The 20,577-nt window shown below is 54.1% G+C and overlaps 1 protein-coding gene across 3 annotated transcripts in view; it reads right to left on the bottom strand.

The window, feature by feature from the left end:
* KAZN (kazrin, periplakin interacting protein) overlaps window positions 1–20,577 on the bottom strand; it is a 462,050-nt gene that overhangs the window by 53,903 nt on the left and 387,570 nt on the right. For all 3 annotated transcript variants that reach the window (XM_036861208.1, XM_036861217.1, XM_036861227.1), the window contains 2 exons: window positions 12,585–12,721; window positions 5,626–5,796 (listed from right to left, as the gene is read on the bottom strand). In XM_036861208.1, coding sequence (XP_036717103.1) covers window positions 5,626–5,796; window positions 12,585–12,721 — 308 coding nt within the window. The remainder of the gene's footprint in view (window positions 1–5,625; window positions 5,797–12,584; window positions 12,722–20,577) is intronic.

Here is a 20,577-nt window from a genome sequence, read left to right as displayed (position 1 = left end):
GCACAGGCAAGTCCAAGTCGCCTGCTGAAATAAGCAGCCCCTTGGGGCAGCACAGGAAGGCACGAGGAAGAGGCCTGGGCAGGATTGCTCTCCTGTCCCCACCTGGCTTCCCTCTTCCAGGTGGACCTCCCTGCTGTCTGGGCCTGAGAGCAGCACCTTCTAACTCAGCAGGCGGCTTGGAATCATCGCTGCCTGACAATGGGGAGGAGCCTACGGTTAGTCCTGCAGGATGGGGCAGGTGTGCCTGTGAATTCTGAGCACAGGAACCTCTCACAAACTGTCCACTCATGAGTTTGAACCTCTGAGACAGAGCGAAACAGAGACGTGAACTGCAGACAAGGCATGTAAGGTCTAACTTAAAATACGTGCATGTACTCTCTCTCTGTCTCTCGTTGCTGCATTGAATCATCTTCCTGTGACAGTCTGCACAGCAGTTCTCTACTACTCTCTTCCATTAAATGCAATTCAATGCTGGGAGCTCCCTCTGCGCCTCCACCCCCTGCTGAGAACCCTGAGCCCGCAGTGCTGAGCTCCTGGGAATTGGAGAATTGGCTCAAACACCCTCATGTGACAAAAGTCAGACAGAACTGGGTTCAAACTCCACTTCTACTATTTGACTTGCTGTGTGATCTGGAGCAAGTTACTCCACCACTCTGAGCCTCAAGGTCCTCTCAGTAAGATGGGGAACTGAGAGGGATCACTTTTATCGGTAAGTTGTGGGATGAGGTGGCCCGGCACAGCGCCTCGGAGCCCAGGCTGTGGCATCCAACGGCCTGGATTTGATCCCAGCTCTGCCACTTCCTAGCTGGGGGATCCTGAGAGAGGCCCCTCACCTCTCTGTGCCTTCATGCCCTAGTCTGTCTGATGGGGATAACATGGGTTCCATGGAGAGCGCTTAGCCGATGGTAAAAAAAAAGCTCAATGAATGTTGGTGACTGTTATTATGAAACAGTTTCCATTTCACAAGTAGGAGTCAGATGTGGAATAATTCACATGAAAGCCCAGGATACTGTCTGGTCTATTGTCCTGTTCAAAAAGTAGCAGGCTGTTAGGATTATTTATGCCTCCCTGAGATCAGACAATCTGGGAAGTGGAAAGGGAGAGCGGCGCGGGGGCCCTGCCCTCCCCCACCCTCAGGTTCCTAGCTGCCTGGAGGCCAGGAGGTACTTCCAGTCAGAGAGCTGGCCTGGCCCGGGAGGGATGCCGTGAGTGCGGCTAAAGGGGACCCTTTACCGGCTTTCCAAGGAATTTGAGCTTGGCTAGGGAACGTCTCTCCCGCCAAAGGCTGGGAGGATCCCGGGGTTAGGAACCTTCCAAGCAAACACGAGAAGGGTCGTGCTCCCGTGGACTCCAGCTGCAGAGACGCTGCATCTGCACCAAAGGGGCATGACGCCAGCTACAAGCTGACTCCACCATCCTCCTCCTGGGCTTACTGGCCGCGACCCTGTCCCAGATCTCAGGCTGCAGTAGTCGCAGGTCCAGCGTGGAGGTGCCAGCATGAGCCGATGAGGCAATACTGGCTCCACACCATCGCCAACAACCGCAGGCCCGGGGGTGGAGGGAGGCTCTAGGGGGGACAGTGTCAGGCTCGGGTGGGCCCTGACCTCATGGGTGTGGCCGGGGGGTCTGAGCTCAGACCCAGTGTTCAGAGCTGGCTGTGGGCAAGGGCTGGTCTGCTGGGCCAGGATGGCAGTGGTCCGGGGCCGGGAGGTGTGCTTGTGTGGCCAGCTGGTTTCCTCAGAGAGAGGGCAGGAGTGGTGCCAACCCAGAGCACGGCCGTTAAAAAAAAAAACCGCGATCACCCTTGACCCCCGCCGCTCGACCCTGCCTCTCGCTGGTCCCTCACCACGCCCTACTCTTGCCTGGGCCTGTGGCGGCTGTCATTTTTACAGACGAGGAAACTGAGGCCCAGGCAGCTCAAGGACACCAGATCACTGGCTAGTGGACGGGACGTGAGAATCCACGACCCCTGGTCCCGGCGCGGCCTGAGGGCAGGCTGGTCTCCAACATCCGTAACAACAGCTAACGTCCACTGAGTGAGGACGGTGAGCCTGCCCCGATTTCCCGTCACCTCACCTCACAATCACCCCAGGAGGAAGGTCTGATACGTGTGAACACAGGCTCAGAAAGGTTAAGTCACCTGTCAAAGATCACACAGACAGAAAACGCAGGACCCCAACTGGGGCTGTGTTAGAACTGCACGGCCAGGGCAGAGACAGACACTGAGACGAGGGAATCCCACACTTTACAGAGGAGTGGCTCTCAACCGGCGTGAATTCTCTCCCCCTCCGGGGAACACTGGGAAACGTCTGGAGACTTTATTCCCCACAGTTGGGAGGAACTACAGGCATCTCGTGGGTGGAGGCCGGGGGTACTGCTGCACACCCCACAATGCACAGGACGGTCCCACAATACACTTCTCCGGCCCCAAGTGTCAACAGCGTTGAGGGTGAGAAGCCCCGTCTACAGTGTACATAGTAACGTAAGAAGTCTCCCATTTTGGGGAGCGTTGATAGAAAACTAGGTCACCGGGAACCAGGCTCCTGGCGGGGGGCAGAGTGGGCAGGACTAGCACCTGGGGGGAGCCTGTGATCTCGGGGCTGGCAGCCCTGTCTCCCGCCTGCTCAGTGACTGGAGAGGCCGGTGGGGAAGGCCTGAGGGACGAGCGATGGCTGGTAAGAGGACGCGCCTCCTTCAGGCCAGCATCTGGGTGTCCTTTCAGAGGCCTCCCATCACGGAGCACGGGGACTGCCCCCCTCCCAGCTCTGCCTCTCAACTCTCTGGGCAGCTCTGGGTGAGCCTCCTGCACGCCGAGCCTGTTTCCGCATCTGTAAAATGGGCACAACAAGAATACATAGCTCACTGGAGTGACTGCTAATGGATGTGGGTTTCTTATTAGGGTCATGAGATCGTTCTGGAATTAGGTAGTGGTGATGGCTGCACAACTTTGTGAATGTACTAAAGATCACTAAATTTACGTCATAAAAGGACGGATTTTATAATATGTGAATTATATCTCAATAAAACAGCATATTGAAAATTTTTTACTTAATAAAAAAAAAAACCACAGGGTGGTCTCCACAGAGCCAGTGTGGCTACAGAGGTGAAACTGCTCCATGCGTGGTAATGCCTAGTTTGGCCAGAAGTTGTTATCAGGAAATGTCCCCTCCCCGAGTGTTGGAGCCCATCAGCAAGCACCAAGAGAGATGTTTGCTTCTTGGGAAGCCAATGTCCTTTGACTTTTACTCGAGTGAAGCGGCCCTTTTCAGCTGCATAGGGTGTGTGGAGACCCAGCGGAGGCTGGGTTGGGGAGGGGTGATCTCTGAATTGGGGCAGGGCCTGCTCACCCCTCCGCAGGAAGCTGCCCCATGGCTTCAGTGTTGTGGGCAGGTCACTTAAGAAATTACCTATCACCAGTGCCACAGCCAGAACTCCTAGATCAGGAGTAAGCAAGTGACCCCAGATGGACCACTTGGATACCCTGTACTAGATCAGACTTCTGAAAACTGAAGTGAAATTCAGAGGCCAAAGGGTTTGCGTTCATCTTCCCTAGCAGGGGCCACTGAGTGGACCATTCCAGATGGAATCCTGGCTTCCCCACTCCCTGCGGCTGCCTTGGCTTCGGCCCATCTCCAAGCCTGGCCCTCCACCTTCCCGCTGCCCCTGTGAGCTCCTGACCTCCTCCCAGTGCACCCTGTATGCTCGGATAGCCCGAGCTGCTTTCTGTTGCTTGCAACCCGAGGACCTCAGGCACACACGCGGGGAAGGTACCTTCCCTCTAGTCTCGTCCTGGCCAGCAGTGCAGTGAGGGGAGCTGGACAACACTGCCCAGAGCCGGCAGCCCTGGAAGCCTCCAGGCTGTGAAATTCTGCAGATGGCGGGCAACAGAGGGGACCTCCAGGCAAGTGGATGCCCCACCAACACTGGGGCTCTCACGGGCTGTGCCTGTGCTGACGTTACAGCAAACCCACCACCCTGAGCTGCAAACATTCACCTAACTATTCACACTTAGCACAGAGGCCTGATGCCTGCCAGAGGGAGGGGGTAAGAACCTGAGTTTCGCAGGCCAGAACTAAAGCAGGTCGAGTCATCCGGGCATGGGGAGAGTGGAAGCAGAGGTGAGCTGGCTCCCAATCCTGAAAGACCCCAGAATTCCCCAGGATGCTTGAGGTTAGTGGTCCATGGCAAGGAAGACCCATCTGTCCATCACAGGACGCTGGGAAGACTTGGGAGAATAAAGGTCTCACCTCACCCTGCACTCCCTTCCCAGATCGTCAGCTTGAAAGGTTTCTGTGTGGGCTGCACGTGGCAGCAGGGCCGCCAGCACCACCGATCCCACTGGTGGGAAGACCCCAGAGAGACCCAGCAGCTGGAGCTTCCTCCAGCCTGGGCAGCTCTCACCACTAGGGGTCAGGGTTGGACAAGGAGACCCAGGAGGCAGCGGGCGGGATTGGTCCCAGGAGAGGCCCACAGATCCTGACTTGCCCTGGGTGACCCCTGCTCCTGAAGGAAGTGACCATAGAAAACCTCCCTGTTGTCATATCATCACTCACCATGTACAGGCTGGGCTAAGTGCTTCTCTTGCATTGTTTCATTGAAATCCTCACAAGAGCACTATGGGATATAGGCAATTACCCCTATTGACACTTGATGGAATTGAGGCCCAGACAGGTGAAGGGTCCTGCCCAAGGTCACACAGCTAGACAGCGATGGGGGCTGGATTCAAACCCAGAAGCCATGGCGGTAACCACACTGTTAGCCAGCATCAGTGCTCTGCAGAGAACGCCGAGTTCTTGCTAACAACCATGCGAGGCTTCCCCCACCTTGGGAGTTCCCTGCACACTCTCCTGCCAGCCACCGTCACACTGAGCCATGGTGGTTTCAAAGGCCCTTTAAGCCACGAGCTCTCTAAAGTTGATCAAACATCTCGTGGGGAAGGCAGAGTGGGATAAAGACCCTCACCTCCACCCCAGGACCAGATAAAGGTCACTGAAGCTCAGAGAAGTTCAGTGAGCAGACCAAGGTCACACAGGAGCAGGAAGAACAGAACTCCAGGGCTCTGGACCTCAGTTCTGCTGCCAGGCCGGGAAACACCACCTAGACTCTCTGTCCCCACATGCAGGCTGCCCATCTCCGAGGAAAACACAGTAGAAGTATTTTGAGGGATTTTTTTGGATTAGAAAAAAACATTTTTTTCCTTGAAGACCCAAGTAATATAATAAGACTGATGAAAATAGGGGAAAAAAAAAGGAAATAAAAGCCACTTGTGATCTTACTACCCAGAGATAACCATTATTAATTTTTTGGTGTTTTTCCTCCCAAAGGTTAGTGGATGGTTTCCCAGCATCCCCACACGCTCGGCCCCAGGCAGGTGGATGAAAGGCGGTGTGGTTGCCACGAACAAGCAGAGGGGGCGTCCCAGACCCCGCCCCGGCCCCAGCCCCGCCCCCGCCCCGGCCCCGCCCCCGCCCCTGCCTCGGCCCCGCCCCCGCCTCGGCCCCGCCCCTGCAGACTCCACTCTGGACTCCCAGGTGAACCCACGTGCACACCCTGTCTCCCAGCACATGACATCACTTCCGGCAGATGCCCCACCGGGCCTGGGTGGGCGAGGGGGAGGGGTCTCACCATGGCCAGCTCCGCCTCCAGCTCCTTCATGCGGTTATCCTTGAGGTCCAGCTGGGAGCGCAGCGCTGTGGCGTGGTCCGTGGCCTCCTTGGCTTGGCGCCGCAGCTCCCACTTCTCGCGCTCCAGCAGGTCCTTCTCCTTGGCCAGGGCTTTGACGGCGTCCTCGCTCTCCTGTGGCGAGAGGCCAGCGTTACAAGGGGCGCGGGCACGGGGCGCGGCCTACCCTTGGCCCAGAGGGCATTGACCCCCAGACCAGAGGACACGCAGGGAGGCCCCACAGCACCTCAGGTGGCCGGGCGCTCGTGCCCTGGAGGAAGAAAGCCCTGGGTTCGAGCCTGGCTCTGCCACAAACTAGCTGGGAGACTGGAACAGAGACAAACTGTTAGTAGATGCTCAGCCGTTATTTTTTTCAACGGATAAATGAGCAAACAAATGTCCTGGGTAAGTTCTTTTAACTTATCAAGTCTTCATTTCTCTATATTTAAAATGGAGGGGGAATCAATACTCCTCATGTCAAAGTATTGGTATAAAGACTAAGGACTTCCCTGGTGGCGCAGTGGTTAAGAATCCGCCTGCCAATGCAGGGGACACGGGTTCGAGCCCTGGTCCGGGAAGATCCCACATGCTGTGGAGCAACTAAGCCTGTGCGCCACAACTACTGAGCCTGTGCTCTAGAGCCCGTGAGCCACAACTACTGAGCCCGTGTGCCACAACTACTGAAGCCTGTGCGCCTAGAGCCCGTGCTCCGCAACAAGAGAAGCCACTGTAATGAAAAGCCCGCGCACTGCAACGAAGAGTAGCCCCTGCTCGCCACAACTAGAGAAAGCCCGTGCACAGCAACAAAGACCCAACACAGCCAAAAATAAAATAAATAAACTTATTAAAAAAAAAAAAAAAAAGACTAAAATGACTTCATTTGAGGGAAATAGTTAAATGGAGCCTGATAAAAGTTAGGGTCATTAGTGGGTTTGGGCCTCTGTTCTGCTGTTTGGTAACGTGTGTGTCACAGGAAAACGGGGACAGAGGAGGCACCTGCAGCCAAGCTGCCTTGGCTGCCACGGGGCCCTGCCACCATCCCACAGGGTGACAGCCGACGACGGGCCAGGCTGGACCCCCACTAGCTGTGGTGTCTGAATGCAGCACAGTCCTCTGCCCGTCACTCCCGCCCCAGCTCCCGGCCGGTCCTCCTGCGTAAGCTGTTTTCTCCGTGATGCTGAGGCGAGGGCCATGGTCTCCAGCTGTGATGGCCCAGCAGAGCCAGCAGGCAAGGAACAGCCGGCTGGATCGGGGGCCTGACCTCTGTTGGCCAGAGCCAATTTCAGGACACCAGGCGTCTTTCCCCCAGAGGAAGGGTCCCTGCAGGGGGCCCTGCCCACCCACCCAGCCATGGTCTTCCCATCCACCAAATCGAGAGCCAAACTCAAGGTCTCTGTGCAGCCTGGGACCGCATTGAGAGGCAACCATCCTGCCTTGTCTAACGGCCCTGTCGCCGAAGGCCTGACTTCCAGATGGCCAGAGACTAGGAGGCCGAGGTCTGGCCCTTTCTGCATGGCCGTCACAGAGCTGTAGCTGTGGCTTAGGTTCCTGGGGAAGAGAGTGAGTCTGGGTCGAATCCTGGCTTTGCAAGAACAAGTTGCAATGACTGTCATGCCTCAGTTTCCTCGTCTGTAACACGGGATCACAGCAGCCGTCCTTGAGGGTGTTATTGTGAGGACTGGATGAGATCATCCAAGTTTAGGGCTCAGAACGGTGCCGGGCACACAGCAGGCACTCACTCATTCACTCAGGACGCTGCTCAAATGTCTCCGAGAGGCCTTCCCTGACTGTCTAGCTAAGAAAGCAGCCCCAGCTGTTCCCAATCTGTTTCTCATACTGGTACCTGCTACTGGCCATTCAACCAATATTCGTGGATGCCACCAGCAGGCACAAACCAGACAAAAATCCCTGTGCCCGAGGAGCTTACACCAAAAAGCCCTCCTGCACGCTCTAGGTCATCGGCAGACACCCGGGTCGCAGGACAACAGCCCGGCAGACAGCAGCCAAGAAACACTGCTGCGTAAAAGAATGAGTGTTTGGCAGCTGCAGTGACTGACTCCAAAGGCCGTCACGGGACAGCTCTCCCAGCTGGGGTGAGCGGAGGACACAAGTGTCTGTGTCACCAGCCCCAGGCTTCTCAGTGTAGCCTAGAGGAGATGGTGTGTGTGTCAGGGGGATGATTCCTTCCAGGACGTGTCTGCTAGGGGCCAGCGTGCCTGGGTGTGAAGTCTCAGCTCCATCCACTACAAGCTGTGTGACGCTGAACAAGTCATGCCACCTCCCCAAACCTCCACCACCTCATCTATGAGAGAACGACACTATCACATCCCAGGGTGATGGTCAGAAGAAATTGGTAATGCGAGATGCAAAGCAAAAGATGGCACTATTGCAAAAGCCCAGGCAGAGCTGTACTCTCGGGTCCTGGAAGCAAGGCTCTCCGTGCAGAGGGGCACTCCACCGCTAGTTATTTCTCTTCTCCTTTCTCTTTGAAGCTGTCTTCAGGTGGGGTCAGTGCAACAGCTGACAGGTATGGCCTCCTGGGTTACATGATGGGCCAACCAGCTCTTTCCCCTGGAGCTGGGGACCACGTCCCAGCATCTACCCTCAGCACCTAGCAGCAAGCCTAGATCCTGGAATGTGCCATGAAATGAAGTGTGTGCATCAGAACCACTGAGAATTGGCTGGTGTACAAGAGGCTGCCTACCACATATCCCTGAATTAGGAAGAAGGTCCGCTAGGACCCCCAGGGTCATTTTTGTCTCTGTGTCTCTTTGCAGTCAGTAGCTCCACTAGTTGTGAGCAGACCGAGGGTTCCAGGCTGCGGGGAAAGGCTGTAGGTGCTTTCAGCCTTGGTGAAAACTCTGACACCCCCTCCCATGATCACATCTCTGGCAGCAGGAGTGCAGGTCTCAGTAGCAACTGTCACGGAATGTTCTGTACACATGTCAAGTACGGTGCTGAGGTTTCAGATGCATTATTTAAACAACCACCTGTGAGGCAGGGTCTATGATGATCTCTGTTTTACAGATGAGCAAACTGAGGCCAGAGAGGTAAAAGAACTTCTGCAGCCCCGCAGATAGTGTGGTGGAGGTCTCAATCCTTGCTGGCAGTGGCGGCAGGAAAGGAACTGAAGGAGACCTGCCTGGGGTGTTGAAACCTGACGGGGATCAAGGTGGCCAGAATTTATGAAGGTAGGACTCGGCCCAACTGTTTGGGACCTTGGATGCCAACCTGGGAGCTGAGGTCCCTCTGACGACTTGACCTAAGTCAGTTTTCGCCTCTGTAAAAGGGGGATGATGGGGACAATCATACCTCATAGGGTTGCTATTAAAAATAGCAAATGTAAAGAGATTAGGACCAAGCCAGCATACAGTAAGTGCACAATTAATGTTTGCCATTATTAATATTATCCTGGGGCTTCCCTGGTGGCGCAGTGGTTGAGAGTCTGCCTGCCAATGCAGAGGACACGGGTTCGAGCCCTGGTCTGGGAGGATCCCACATGCCGCGGAGCAACTGGGCTCGTGAGCCACAGCTACTGAGCCTGCGCGTGTAGAGCCTGTGCTCCACAACAGGAGAAGCCACGACAATGAGAAGCCCGCTCACCACGATGAGGAGTGGCCCCCGCTCGCCGCAGCTGGAGGAAGCCCTCGCACAGAAACGAAGACCCAACACAGCCAAAAATAAATAAATAAATTAATTAATTAAAAAAAAAATTATCCTGTGTCAGGTGGTGATAGGTGGTCTCTAAAGATGGGCATCGTCATAGTCATTGTTAGGGTGCTTATCTAAACAGAAACATCTTTTGGATCCGCTTAGCCTTTTATCAGCATCACATTCCATTCCATTCCATTCATTCATTCATTCTTTCATTTACGCCACGCAGCTTGCAGGATCTTAGTTCCCTGACTAGGGATCGAACCCAGGCTACAGCAGTGAAAGTGTGAAAGCACCAAGTCCTAACCACTGAACCACCAGGGAATTCCCGCCTCTTTGCTTTTCTGATCTGGATCTGTCCTCCTTCAAGGTGCATCTTCCCCCACCCCGGTTCCTGGATCCTCTGGGACCCTCGGACTCCCCCCCAGAAGGTCCTATCTGGGTTAATTTTCCGCATGGTTCTTGCTTCTTCACTGAGACTCTCCCATCCTCCTGGAGGCAGGGCCCACGACTGGGGTCTGTGTGCGGTCATCCAGGACCCGCTCCTGCCTGGCCAGAGGCTTCCTGAGAGCAGGTGGCTGTGTGCTTCTCTGGGCTTGCCAGGGGGACCAACACCAGGCAGTGGTAGATGAGAGACCCACAGAAGGGCCCTTGAAACCCACTGTGGAACTTCCATGATCAAATGCCTGACTCTGAATCCCCCAGAGGCAATAATAATAATAATAATAATAACAACAACAACAACGACAAGCATTTTTCCCGCGGCATGCTTTCTGTGTACCAGAAACTTTAGTGCTGACAAGGCTGGGCTCTGAGTAGTTGCTATCATTATCCCGGTTTTAGGGATGAGGCCACGTGGCTAGCGAATGGCAGAGGTGAGAGTCTAACCCACTGTCTGGTCTTAACCACTGTACCACCCTGCCTCCCAGGCCAAGTGTGATGGTTACTTTTATGCGTCAACTTCACCAGACCATGAGGTGTCCAGCTTTTTGGCCAAATATCATTTCTGGGTGTGTCTTTGCGGGTTTTTTTGGATGAGATTAACGTTTGAACTGGTGGACTCAGTAGCTCACCTTCCCCAGTGGCGGGGGCTGGGGGAGTGGGCATCATCCGACCCGTTGAGAGCCTGAATGGAAAGTGGAGGAAGGGAGAAATTGCTCTGTACCTGAGAGTTGAGCTGGTACATGGGTCTTCTGCCCTTGGATGGAACTTACAACTTGGCTCTCCGGCTCTCTGGCCTTTGACTCAAACTGGATGAAACCACTGGCTCTCTAGCTTGTAGAAGGCAAATCACAGGACTTGTCAGCCTCCACGATCATGTAGGCCAATTCCTTCTAATAAATCTTTATATATATATTACTTCTCTGAAGAACCGTAAAATACCAAGGAAGCTGATGATCTGAGGACAAGCAGTGTCAAGGACAAGGTCAGCCCGGTGCCCCTCGCCCCTGGGGCCAGCAAATCACCAGAAGCAGGTATGGCTGTGGGCTGGTTCTCTGGCCCCTGCCCTGTGTCCCCTCCCCTCAAACAAAGTTGACCATGTCTCCCTATTGATGGGCATGGGGCCACTCAAGTAAAGGTTCTCCCTGCCTCACTTGCTGAAGAAGGACCAGGCTCCTGGGACCTGCTACGGGCCCTCCAGCTGGAGAAGGAGAAAGGATGGAGGTGGACCAAGAGAGAGGCAGGTGGTGCTATAGTCTGAATGTTTGTGTCCTGCCAAAATTCATATGTTGAAATCCTAACACCTAATGTGATGACATTAGGAGGTGGGGCCTCTGGGAGGTGCTTAGGTCATGAGGGTGGAGCCCTCGTGAATGGGATTGATGCCCTTATAAGAGATCCCAGAGAGCTCCCTTGTCCCTTCTGCCAAGTGAGGACATGGCAGGAAGTCTGCGACCCAGAAGAGGACCAAGAAAGCAGGCAGCCGGGGGTTCCCTTTCCTCCTCTCTGCTTCCACAGGTTGTTGACTTAATGCCACACTCTGTCTGCAAGTGACAGGCCCGGGGAGGCCAACTTCTAGGGACCCAGCTCACCTACTGTGGAAGGACAGGCAGGGGAAGCTGGGGCCCTGCTGCTCAGGGCTGGCACCCAGGGCACCAAAAGTTCCAGACCACAGTCAGAGGCTGTGGGTGCCTGGCCCAGGGAGCTCCCCCGGGGCTGTTTTCATCCTGGAGAGGAAGGGATCTGTATACTTGGGAGGTGAGAGGGCAGGTCACTGGTAGACACCAAAGTGGGCCATGGGGCTGAAGCTTTTAAATTCAAGTGCCATCTCTGACACTCTAGCTCAGAGGGAACACGCGTGAATGCACTCATGCAACCAGGCCACCAACCACTGGGAGAACCACTCAAACCTCCCACGGCCGAGGAAACTTAACAAGCTTCCCACCTCCGTTTTCTCCACAGAGTACATGCAAACCTTGGTCATAGCTGTTGTCATGTGGTATGATGTACTTGAAGGGCAGTTTTCAACAGTTTTTCCGCCCCGCTCACCAGAGGTTACAACTCTCTCCCTGCAGACACAGCAGCTTACTAAGGCCTGCTTCGTTGTGGGGACTGACTCTTTTTTCTTTAAGTTTTGGGACCCTCTTTGGCATGACCACAGTACATATAACAGACAGATATTTACTGAACCAAAGTCCTTGGTCATCTGACCAGAAACTCCTACTCACCCCACAGAGCCCAACCTATATGTCACCGCCTCTGTGAAGCCTTCCAGGACTCTCTCCCAGGAGGCAGAATTTCCTGCTGTCTCATTGTTCTCCCCAGCCCTCTCTTCACACTCTTATTATGGTACTATTAGTAAGACACAGAGCTGATGTTCACTGAGCACTTAGCATGCACTAGGCGCCATGCTGAATGCCCTGCATCCATCATCTCATACGGTCCTCATCACAGCTCTGCAACGTCTGCACCATGATCGCTGTTTTGCAGATGAGAAAACTGAGGCTCTGAGAGGTTAAGGGAGACGCCCAAAGGCACACACGTGGGGAACCGGGATCTGAACCCAGGCTAGCCGGAATCCAGAACGCACACTGTCACTGACTGCGTTTTCCTGTCCAGGCTGGTTTGCCCAGGAGACGTGGAGCCGTAACTAGGGGCTGTGCCTGCTCATCTCAGCGCCCAGACCTGGGCCTGACAAGGGGCCTCCCCAAGTGAGCATAAGGGGACACGAGCAGTGCATCTGTGTTTTGAGATTCAAGGCCAGACCCTGTGCCGGGTGGAGGAGGGGCAGTAACGAGGGGGCTGGTGGGTGGGGGCCGCGTGCTGACCTTGCGGTGCTGCTCATAGTTGCGGATGAAGTCGCGCAGCTGCTCCTCGCGGCTCTCCAGCGTGGCATACAGCTGCTGCATCTGGCTCACCAGGTCCGTCTTTTCACCCTTTAGGCGCTTTCGGTCGGCTTTCATGGCTGGGGGACAGAGAACCGAGTTAGTTCCCGAGATCCTAGCTGCCTGTCACCCCGAACGCTGAGAAGGGACCCCGTCTCCTCTTTTATGAACAGACGAGGAAACGGGGTTCAGAAAGAGGAAGTTTCTCTCCCAGGCTCCTATGTTACTCAGTGGCATCCCCCAGATTCAAACCTAGGCCCGCCTATCCCTAGAGTCCCAATTCTCATTTCTCAGTTTTACTGACCCAGCCAGGGGAGCAAGTCCTTGACTGAATGTCTGTCCCCGCCCTGAACTGCCTAGGTCCGCAGAAGGAAAGAGCTGGAGACCTGGTGAGCTTGTGACCCCCTGCTCCCCAACCGCTAACCATGGCCCAGGAAGCTGATGGGGTCCTTTACTTCCTGCTGAAATGAAATCCCAGGGCCCACTCTGAGCCCAGCAGAACTCAACCCGGCCCAACAGTCCACTGTCTGCACCATTTCCTTCACGGGGAAAAGTGTTTGATTAAAAACACGCAGCAAGTTATGACACCAAAAGTATGAGTAACAGGAGAAAAAACAGATACACTGGACTTCATCAGAATTAAAAACTTTTGTGCTTCAAGGGACACCATCAAGAAAGTAAACAGTGCAAGGAATGGGAGGACATATTTGTAAACCATATATCTGATAAGGGGCTTATATCTGGAGTACATAAAGAACTCTTACAATTCAATAATATAAAGACAAATAACCCAATTAAAAAAATGGGCAAAAGATCTGAACAGACATTTCTCCAAGAAGTGGCCAATAAGCACTTGAAAAGGTGGTTGACATAATTAGTCATCAGGTAAATACAAATCAAAACCACAATGAAATACTACTTCATACTCACTAGAATGGCTAAAATATAAAAAGAAGACAGTAACAAGTGTTAGTGAGGATATGGAGAAACTGGAACCTTCATACACTGTTGGTGGGAATGGAAAGTGGTACAGCCTCTGTGGAAAAGAGCTGACAGTTCCTCAAGTGATTAATCATAAACTTCCCCTATGATACAGCAGTTCCACTCGTAGGTGTACATCTAAGAGAACTGAAAACGTATGTCCACACAGGAACGTGTATACATATGTTTATAACAGCTGTAATGATAATAGCCAAAGCTGAAACAACCACATGTCCATCAACTGATGAATGAATGTTTAAAAATGTAGTACATCCATATAATGGTATATTATTTGACAATAAAAAGAAGTAATGATTCATGCTACAATGCGATGAATCTTGAAAATATTATGCTATGTGAAAGAAGCCAGTCACAAACGGCCACATGCTGTATAATTCCATTCAAATGAAGTGTCCAGAATAGGGAACCCTATGGAGACAGAAGTGAGATTAGTGGTTGCCTTGGGCCGGGGGCTGGAGATACGGAGGTGTAGCCAAAGGGCATGATGAAAATATTCTGATATTGATGTACATCTCTGAATATAATAAAAACGATTGAATCACGTACCGTAAATGGGTGAGTTGTATGCTATGTGAATTGTATCTCAATAAAGCTGTCACACAGACACACAGACAAACAGACACAGACACACAGACACGGTGCCCCGTGTTGCACACAGCCTCCTGGCAGCAGTGTGGCTTTTGCTCCCTCCAGACTCTCCTCATGGTACTGGCTCTGTATGGAAGGGAGTGGAGATGGGCAAGCCTGGGCTTGTGCAGGGCGGGCCCCACTGCTTTCCCCAGGGCCCCCAGAACTCCATCCCCTCCCTCCTCTGTGGAGAGAACACTGAGGAAGGAACTGTGGAGGTGGTGGGGAGGGGGCAAAGCAACTCCTTGGCTCTGGAAGCTTCCAGCCTGAGAAGGCAGAGAGTGGTTAAATAATTTGCCCAGAGTCACAGAGCCACATCTGACTCCAAGGCCCAAACACTTGACCCTACATTATGCTGCCTCTACAGAGAAGCCCCCAAACCCCAGAGGGTCCCAGCCCCACGGCTAGCTGAGGGCAGTGACAGGGGGCAGGCAATGGCGGTGCCACCCCATCTTGTCCCGGACAGTGAACCTGCAAACTCAGCCTCTGATATGAAAAAGTACGGCATAAGGACCAAGGACCCTGGGCTCTGGCTCGGTGCCTGACATAAGCTGCATCTTCCCCCCCTACCTCCACCCAGCACCGCCCTGTAGAACAGGGTAGAGGCAGGTCAGCTGGGGCGGTGTTGTCATATGCAAGGAGCCCTGGGGAGACCCCTGCCGTGGGGACCGCAGGTCTTGGGGGGCCCTTTAAATCCCAGCTTTGAGCTTCCTGGCTGCTGCAACTGGACTTGTCCCCTTCATGGCCGGCTTGGCTGAGCGGCAGCTTAGGTCACCGTGACCGGAATTCCAGGCCTGACGCTGGGCTGGACCCTGCCAGGCTGCGGACCGAGAAAACACGAAAGCTGAATCTCTCGGAATGATGCCAAGTGAAGATCACTTAAAAACGAAGACAAGGTGCCTCTGGAACCATGGTGTGAACCAAGAAGCTGCTGTGCCGTCTGCCCAGCTTTTCAGAAGCACAAATGTCCACAACCCACTCAGGAAACTCACGTGGAGGAGCAGGACCTGGGAGCACCTGGGGACGCCCCACAGGCCTGAGGTGGGAAAGTGGGCGTGTGTCCCCATCGAGCCTGAACATCCCCAAGTATCCAGCTGCTGTCACCCCAACAGATGGGGGGGTCCCCTGAAGAGGGGAACAGGTATTGTAACTCTTTAGGGAAACAAGGCACTTAGCCTGACAGACTCCCAAGAAATAATTTAAACTACAGACATACAGCTATGAAAATTACACAGTGGAATGCGTCCTTCGTCATAAGCATGCTTTTATTTCTCCTTCAAAACCCTGTTTGACGACCTCCAGACATTCTTAATGCAAGACGAGGTGATGGTCCACGAGCATGACGGTCTCTCTCTGTGACTAGCCTCCTCCTGCCTTGGCCCCAAGCTCCCCAGCGCTCTGTTCTCCTTCCCGGCCACCCAGCTTCACCCAGGTGTGTCCCATGCCAGCAGCCAGGCCACCGGAACCACTGCCATGGTGACAGGTGATGTCATGCCCAGTAGACCCTGCAGGAGACCAGCCTGGCTCCTGGGAATGTGGGGACTCTGGGGGTGAGAGGGAGGGTGTGCAGGGAGGGACCGATTTTTCTAACTCAAGGAGGCTGGATGTTTGCATGAGCTGGAGGGTGGAACCAGGGCCCCAACCATGACCCCAAGATGGTGGCGCTTCTCTGGGGCCATCACTCTTCCCAAGCTTCTGAGGTCTGCCTTCCCACAGCAGACGCCCTCCTCTCTCCTGGCTTGGGATGCCGTAGCCCCTAACCCAGACGCGAGGCAGGGTGAAGCAGTGTCAGCCCCAGTTTAACTTCTGCAAATGCGACTCTTGGCGGGTGGGGACCAGAGAGAGAAGAAAGGTCCCTTGACTCCAGCCTTGGGCAAAGCAGACCCCCTCCTCCAGTGCCCAGGTGACGGGAGGCCACAGCTGACAGGCAAAGAGAACAGCGCAGGGTAATTCTCGGCTTTTGAGCTTCTGGGGGTCGTGGGCCTGGAGAGTAAGGGATTTTACAGGGCACTTCTGAGCACGAGGGGGGTCTCTCCTTATGCACCGGGGCAGCGCCTGCAGTGAGAACCTTGCCAGGCAGTGAGGGACCAGGCTGTCAGCTTTCCCCTCTCCCAGCCTCAGTTTTCCCCCAGCATGGGCGTGCTGGACTCTGTGAGCTTCCTTTAACTTCTGAGGTCCTAGACGACTTCGCCTTGACCACTGTCCCCCACAAACATGTCCATGGCCTTGGCCAACACCACACAGCAGGGCGGAAGGGCACTGGTCTGGGGTCAGGGGATCTGGGTTCTGTCCCTGGCTCAGAGTCCTAACCACCGGACGAGGGAATTCCCTGGCTCTGAGACCGCGAGCAAATCACGTAACCTCCCCGAACCTCAATTCCTTAGATATTAGAACAATTCCCATGTGCCAGGCACGGCTCTCAGCCCCCGATGGGTTTTTGTCACTTAATTCTCACAACCACCTTTTGAAGTCAGTCCACATTATAGATGAGGAAATGGGCACCCAGGGAGATTAAGGAACATGGCCAAGCAGTGAGTGGCAGTGCCCACCTGGCCCCAGCACCCTCCTATCCCACAGCTTTGCTGGCTCCCAAATTGCCAACCCCCAACAAATCTGCACAGCCCGGTTGGCCCCATCCTCTCCTCCAGACTTTGTGCTGGGGGTAGGGCTGCACCTGCCTTATGGAGGACGGAACTGAGGCTCAAAGGGTTAACTGACACACCAAGACCCACGCAGACCCTGGACTTGCATCCTTGGCGTCTGACCTTGAACCACTCAAGCTCCTCCATCACCCCTACTGTGAAAGCACATCGTTGTGAACACAGAACCTGCATCGATCCATAAAACCAGTGGATGATCCAAATATTCACACCAGTTACTCGTGCTACAAGATACTGTTTCTGCAGCTGTCTTACAGTCCCAAGCGGGCTTTCTGAGGTTTCCATTAAAGGCGGTTTGACATTCTTATATGCACCCCATGACTGCTCTGTGACTGCTGGAAGGAGGGTGTGTATGCGTGCATGTGTGCGTCAGCAGCTCTTAAGGAATCCTCCACCAGCCACCGCCTCCCGCTTACAGGATCCTCAGCCAGCCCAAGGCATGGTCTCATTCCATGAGGTCAGATTTCCCATTAGTCTGAGCTCAGAAGACTGCTGGCCTGCTTCTGGATGGTCCACGGCCAAGAGCCCTTGTGAAAATTCCAGCCTGGTGGACCCCTGACAAACACTGGGTCAGTGGTGGGGAGGGGTGGCCAACAGGGTCAGGCAGACCTCAGCCTGTGTATGACAATCCCAGCTTCCACCAGCAGGGGGCCCCCTTTCTTTTCCACTCAACGTTCCTGATCAGCATCTACAGATTCTGGGAAAGGAGGGGTGGGTAGGTGGGAGCCAGAAGGGCTTGGCAAACCACTCTGAATACACACCCACCAAAATGTTCTTCCAGCTCAACTTCCCTTTGACAGGGAAACTGAGGCCCAGAGAGGGAAAGACTATCAAATATCACACAGTGAATAAGCCCAGGTCTCCTGATTCTTAAGCCAACACAGTTGGGTTAAAAGCATCGGCTTTGGAGTCTGCCTATCAAAATTAATTATCTGTAGAATGGAGGATGAAAGTATAATCATTTCTGCCCTATACAGAACAGAACAGACTGCCATATCTTGAGTGAACCGTCAGGTAGGGACCTTGAGCATTTGGGAGAAGAGAACCCAGAAAGACACAGCTCCAGATTCACAGAGCCCTGGATTCCAGTCTGGCCTTTACCCCGTCCCACCCGGAGGGTCTTATTTGCATGTCACTTCTCTGAGCAAGCTTCCTGAGCTGTTAAGCTGGGGGTGATATTCTCTACCTTTAAGGCTCTATGTGACATCACCCAACACCTGAATACAGCAGGTGCTCATTAAATGTTAGCCTCGTTTCCTGTCATTCAGCTCCTACGCCTGCACTCAGGCCCCCAAAACTCTCAGAAGATACAGGTTGACTTGGCTGACAGGCTGGATTCCGAGAAAAGGACCAAAGGAAGAAGCCAGGGCAGGGAGAAGGAGGCCACAGCCCAGGGAAGCAAGTTAAAGATCCCAGACTTATGGCCCTGGGATGGGTATAGCCTAGTTCATCTTGCTTTTTCCTGTTTGAGGGCTGAGTAAGGTGAGTTCAGAACAGGTCAAGGTTCAACCTACTTTACAAAGGTTAAGCAGACTTGCCCCAGCAGGTAGTGCTTATGTAGCAAAGGAAAGCCAACCACTCACTTGGATAAATGGCAGCCACTGGTGGTGACTGAGAAAACTGTACCCGCTGAGCCAGGTCAGATGTGGGCTTGGCTGGGCGGTCTGGGGTCTGACCTAGGGCAGCTCTGTTCCTCACAAATGGAAACCCCCCTTTTCTTCTCACTGCCAGGTGAGGTGGGTTGACCAGCTCACATGGCCAATGAGAGGCAGATCCGGCACCTGACCCCAGTACTTCAACGTTCAGGCCCATGATCTTTCCATAGTCCCCATAGCTCCTCTCTCCAAGTGAAGCCTAAAAAGTTAGGCAGTGTGACCTTTCCAACCTCCTGCCTAGGGCAGGAAAGGAAACTATCTGGAATACAGGTTCTCATTTTCCAATCCTGTGTCCATGCAGACATGAGTAATCAACCAGGCTCTATAGGAACCTGGGTTGATTGGGGATGTCCGCCATGGGACGACGGGAGGGAAATGCAGATTTGCCAGGTCTGCCTCAGATAGGGAGGCAGATGCCATCACTGACTGATCAGAGTTGGTATGTTTGAGAATAATTTGGTGAGCCTCTTCTGGGTCAATGCTGTGCCCATTACCACTGCACTCCATGGAACCAAGGTCAACTCCGTTTAACCAAAAGAGAAAGAAGCAATTCTCTCAACTGGTAGAAAACCAGTCCATTCACATCAATGAGATGGTGGTAGACAAACTCCAACCTGCAAGCTTAAAGGTGAGAGAGCAGACTATTTCCCTCAATTGGGTCAAAGGTAGATGAAGGATGACTGAGTTCACTTAATATAAGCTCCTTGGGAGCAGGGACCTGGCCTGCCTTGTTCACCACTGTATCCCCAGCATCTACAACAGTGTCTGGCACATAGTAAGTGCTCAGTAAATACCAGTGGATTGACTCTCAAATGAACGACTGAACAAAGTAGACAGCCTGGGAAGGAGTGGGGACCTGGTCCACAGCCATCACTGAGCAGCATCCAATATTTCCGGGGTCCTGGGGCCAGAGAAGGTTTTACTTCCCTTTATTCTGTCTCTCCTTGCCTTCCGGGGTGGGACACGGCAGGCTAATTTCCCTGTGGCCCCTGATAGGACCCCGAGCCTTGATGCTCTCAGGGCTGACTGCAACACGGCTGCAGTTCTTGCCAAACCACCCAGGGCTCTGTGAACCGTGTCCACGGCCACTTCACGCTGTTCCTGCCACGTCCCAGCAGGACACAAGGAGACTCAAGTGGACCAAAGCTTCCCTGCTGACCCAGGGCACCTGCAGAATTTTAAGGAGCTCAGGGCTGGGGACAGACCCCAGACACTGTGCTTTGGACGGGAGCGAGGTGTCTGCTTCTCCCACGGGGCTCCCCTGCCATCAGCCTGGCCGCAGCTGTGCCTTCCCTTTGCCTCGAAGAGGCCACCCTCCTTCTCGGCTCCCTCTGCCCAACCTGGGGGCCCCCTGAGCCGGCGAGGCTGCCGTGTTTGGCTAGGCAGGAGGCTTTGAGACCAGGTCTCCCTTCAGGACAAGGGCCTACTCAGACGTGAGGGTTCTTGGACCGTGCCTTGCGCTGGATTTCTCCCAACATCACATGAACATGCAATTCTCTTTCACATCTTTAACAGAAAAACAAACTGCATGTGACCCCTCTTCCCCTCCAGCTCTCATTCCACTTCTCTTCTTCCTTTTGGAGCAAAGAAGTTTTGAAAGACTGTGCTCCCCGTGCGTCCATTCCCCTCCTGCCATCCTCTCTGGCACGTGCTCTTCTCCAGGTCACAGATAACCTCCAAGCCATCAGCCCCACCGTCCTCGCCTTTGCGCTCCTTGGCGTGGGGGACGCTTCTCTGCGCCCTCCCAGCCCCTCTTTCCTGGCTTCTTCTCCCATCTCTGGCTGCTGTGTCGCGGTCTCTTGGCTCACCTCCCATCACTCTGACCTCCAGGCATCAGCGGGCTTGGCCCTCCTGTATCACGGTTTCCTGGCTGGGCTCATCCAGCTTCCCAGCTTTAAATCCACCCATATGCTGATGCTTCCCAGCCTGGACCTCGCCCCAAACTCCACTCTCAGAGCCAAGAGCCTCCCACACCGGGTGTCTAACAGTATC

Source organism: Balaenoptera musculus, chromosome 1 (genome assembly GCF_009873245.2).
Source record: "Balaenoptera musculus isolate JJ_BM4_2016_0621 chromosome 1, mBalMus1.pri.v3, whole genome shotgun sequence".
Taxonomy (NCBI): domain Eukaryota; kingdom Metazoa; phylum Chordata; class Mammalia; order Artiodactyla; family Balaenopteridae; genus Balaenoptera; species Balaenoptera musculus.
This window is presented reverse-complemented; position numbering and strand designations above follow the sequence as displayed.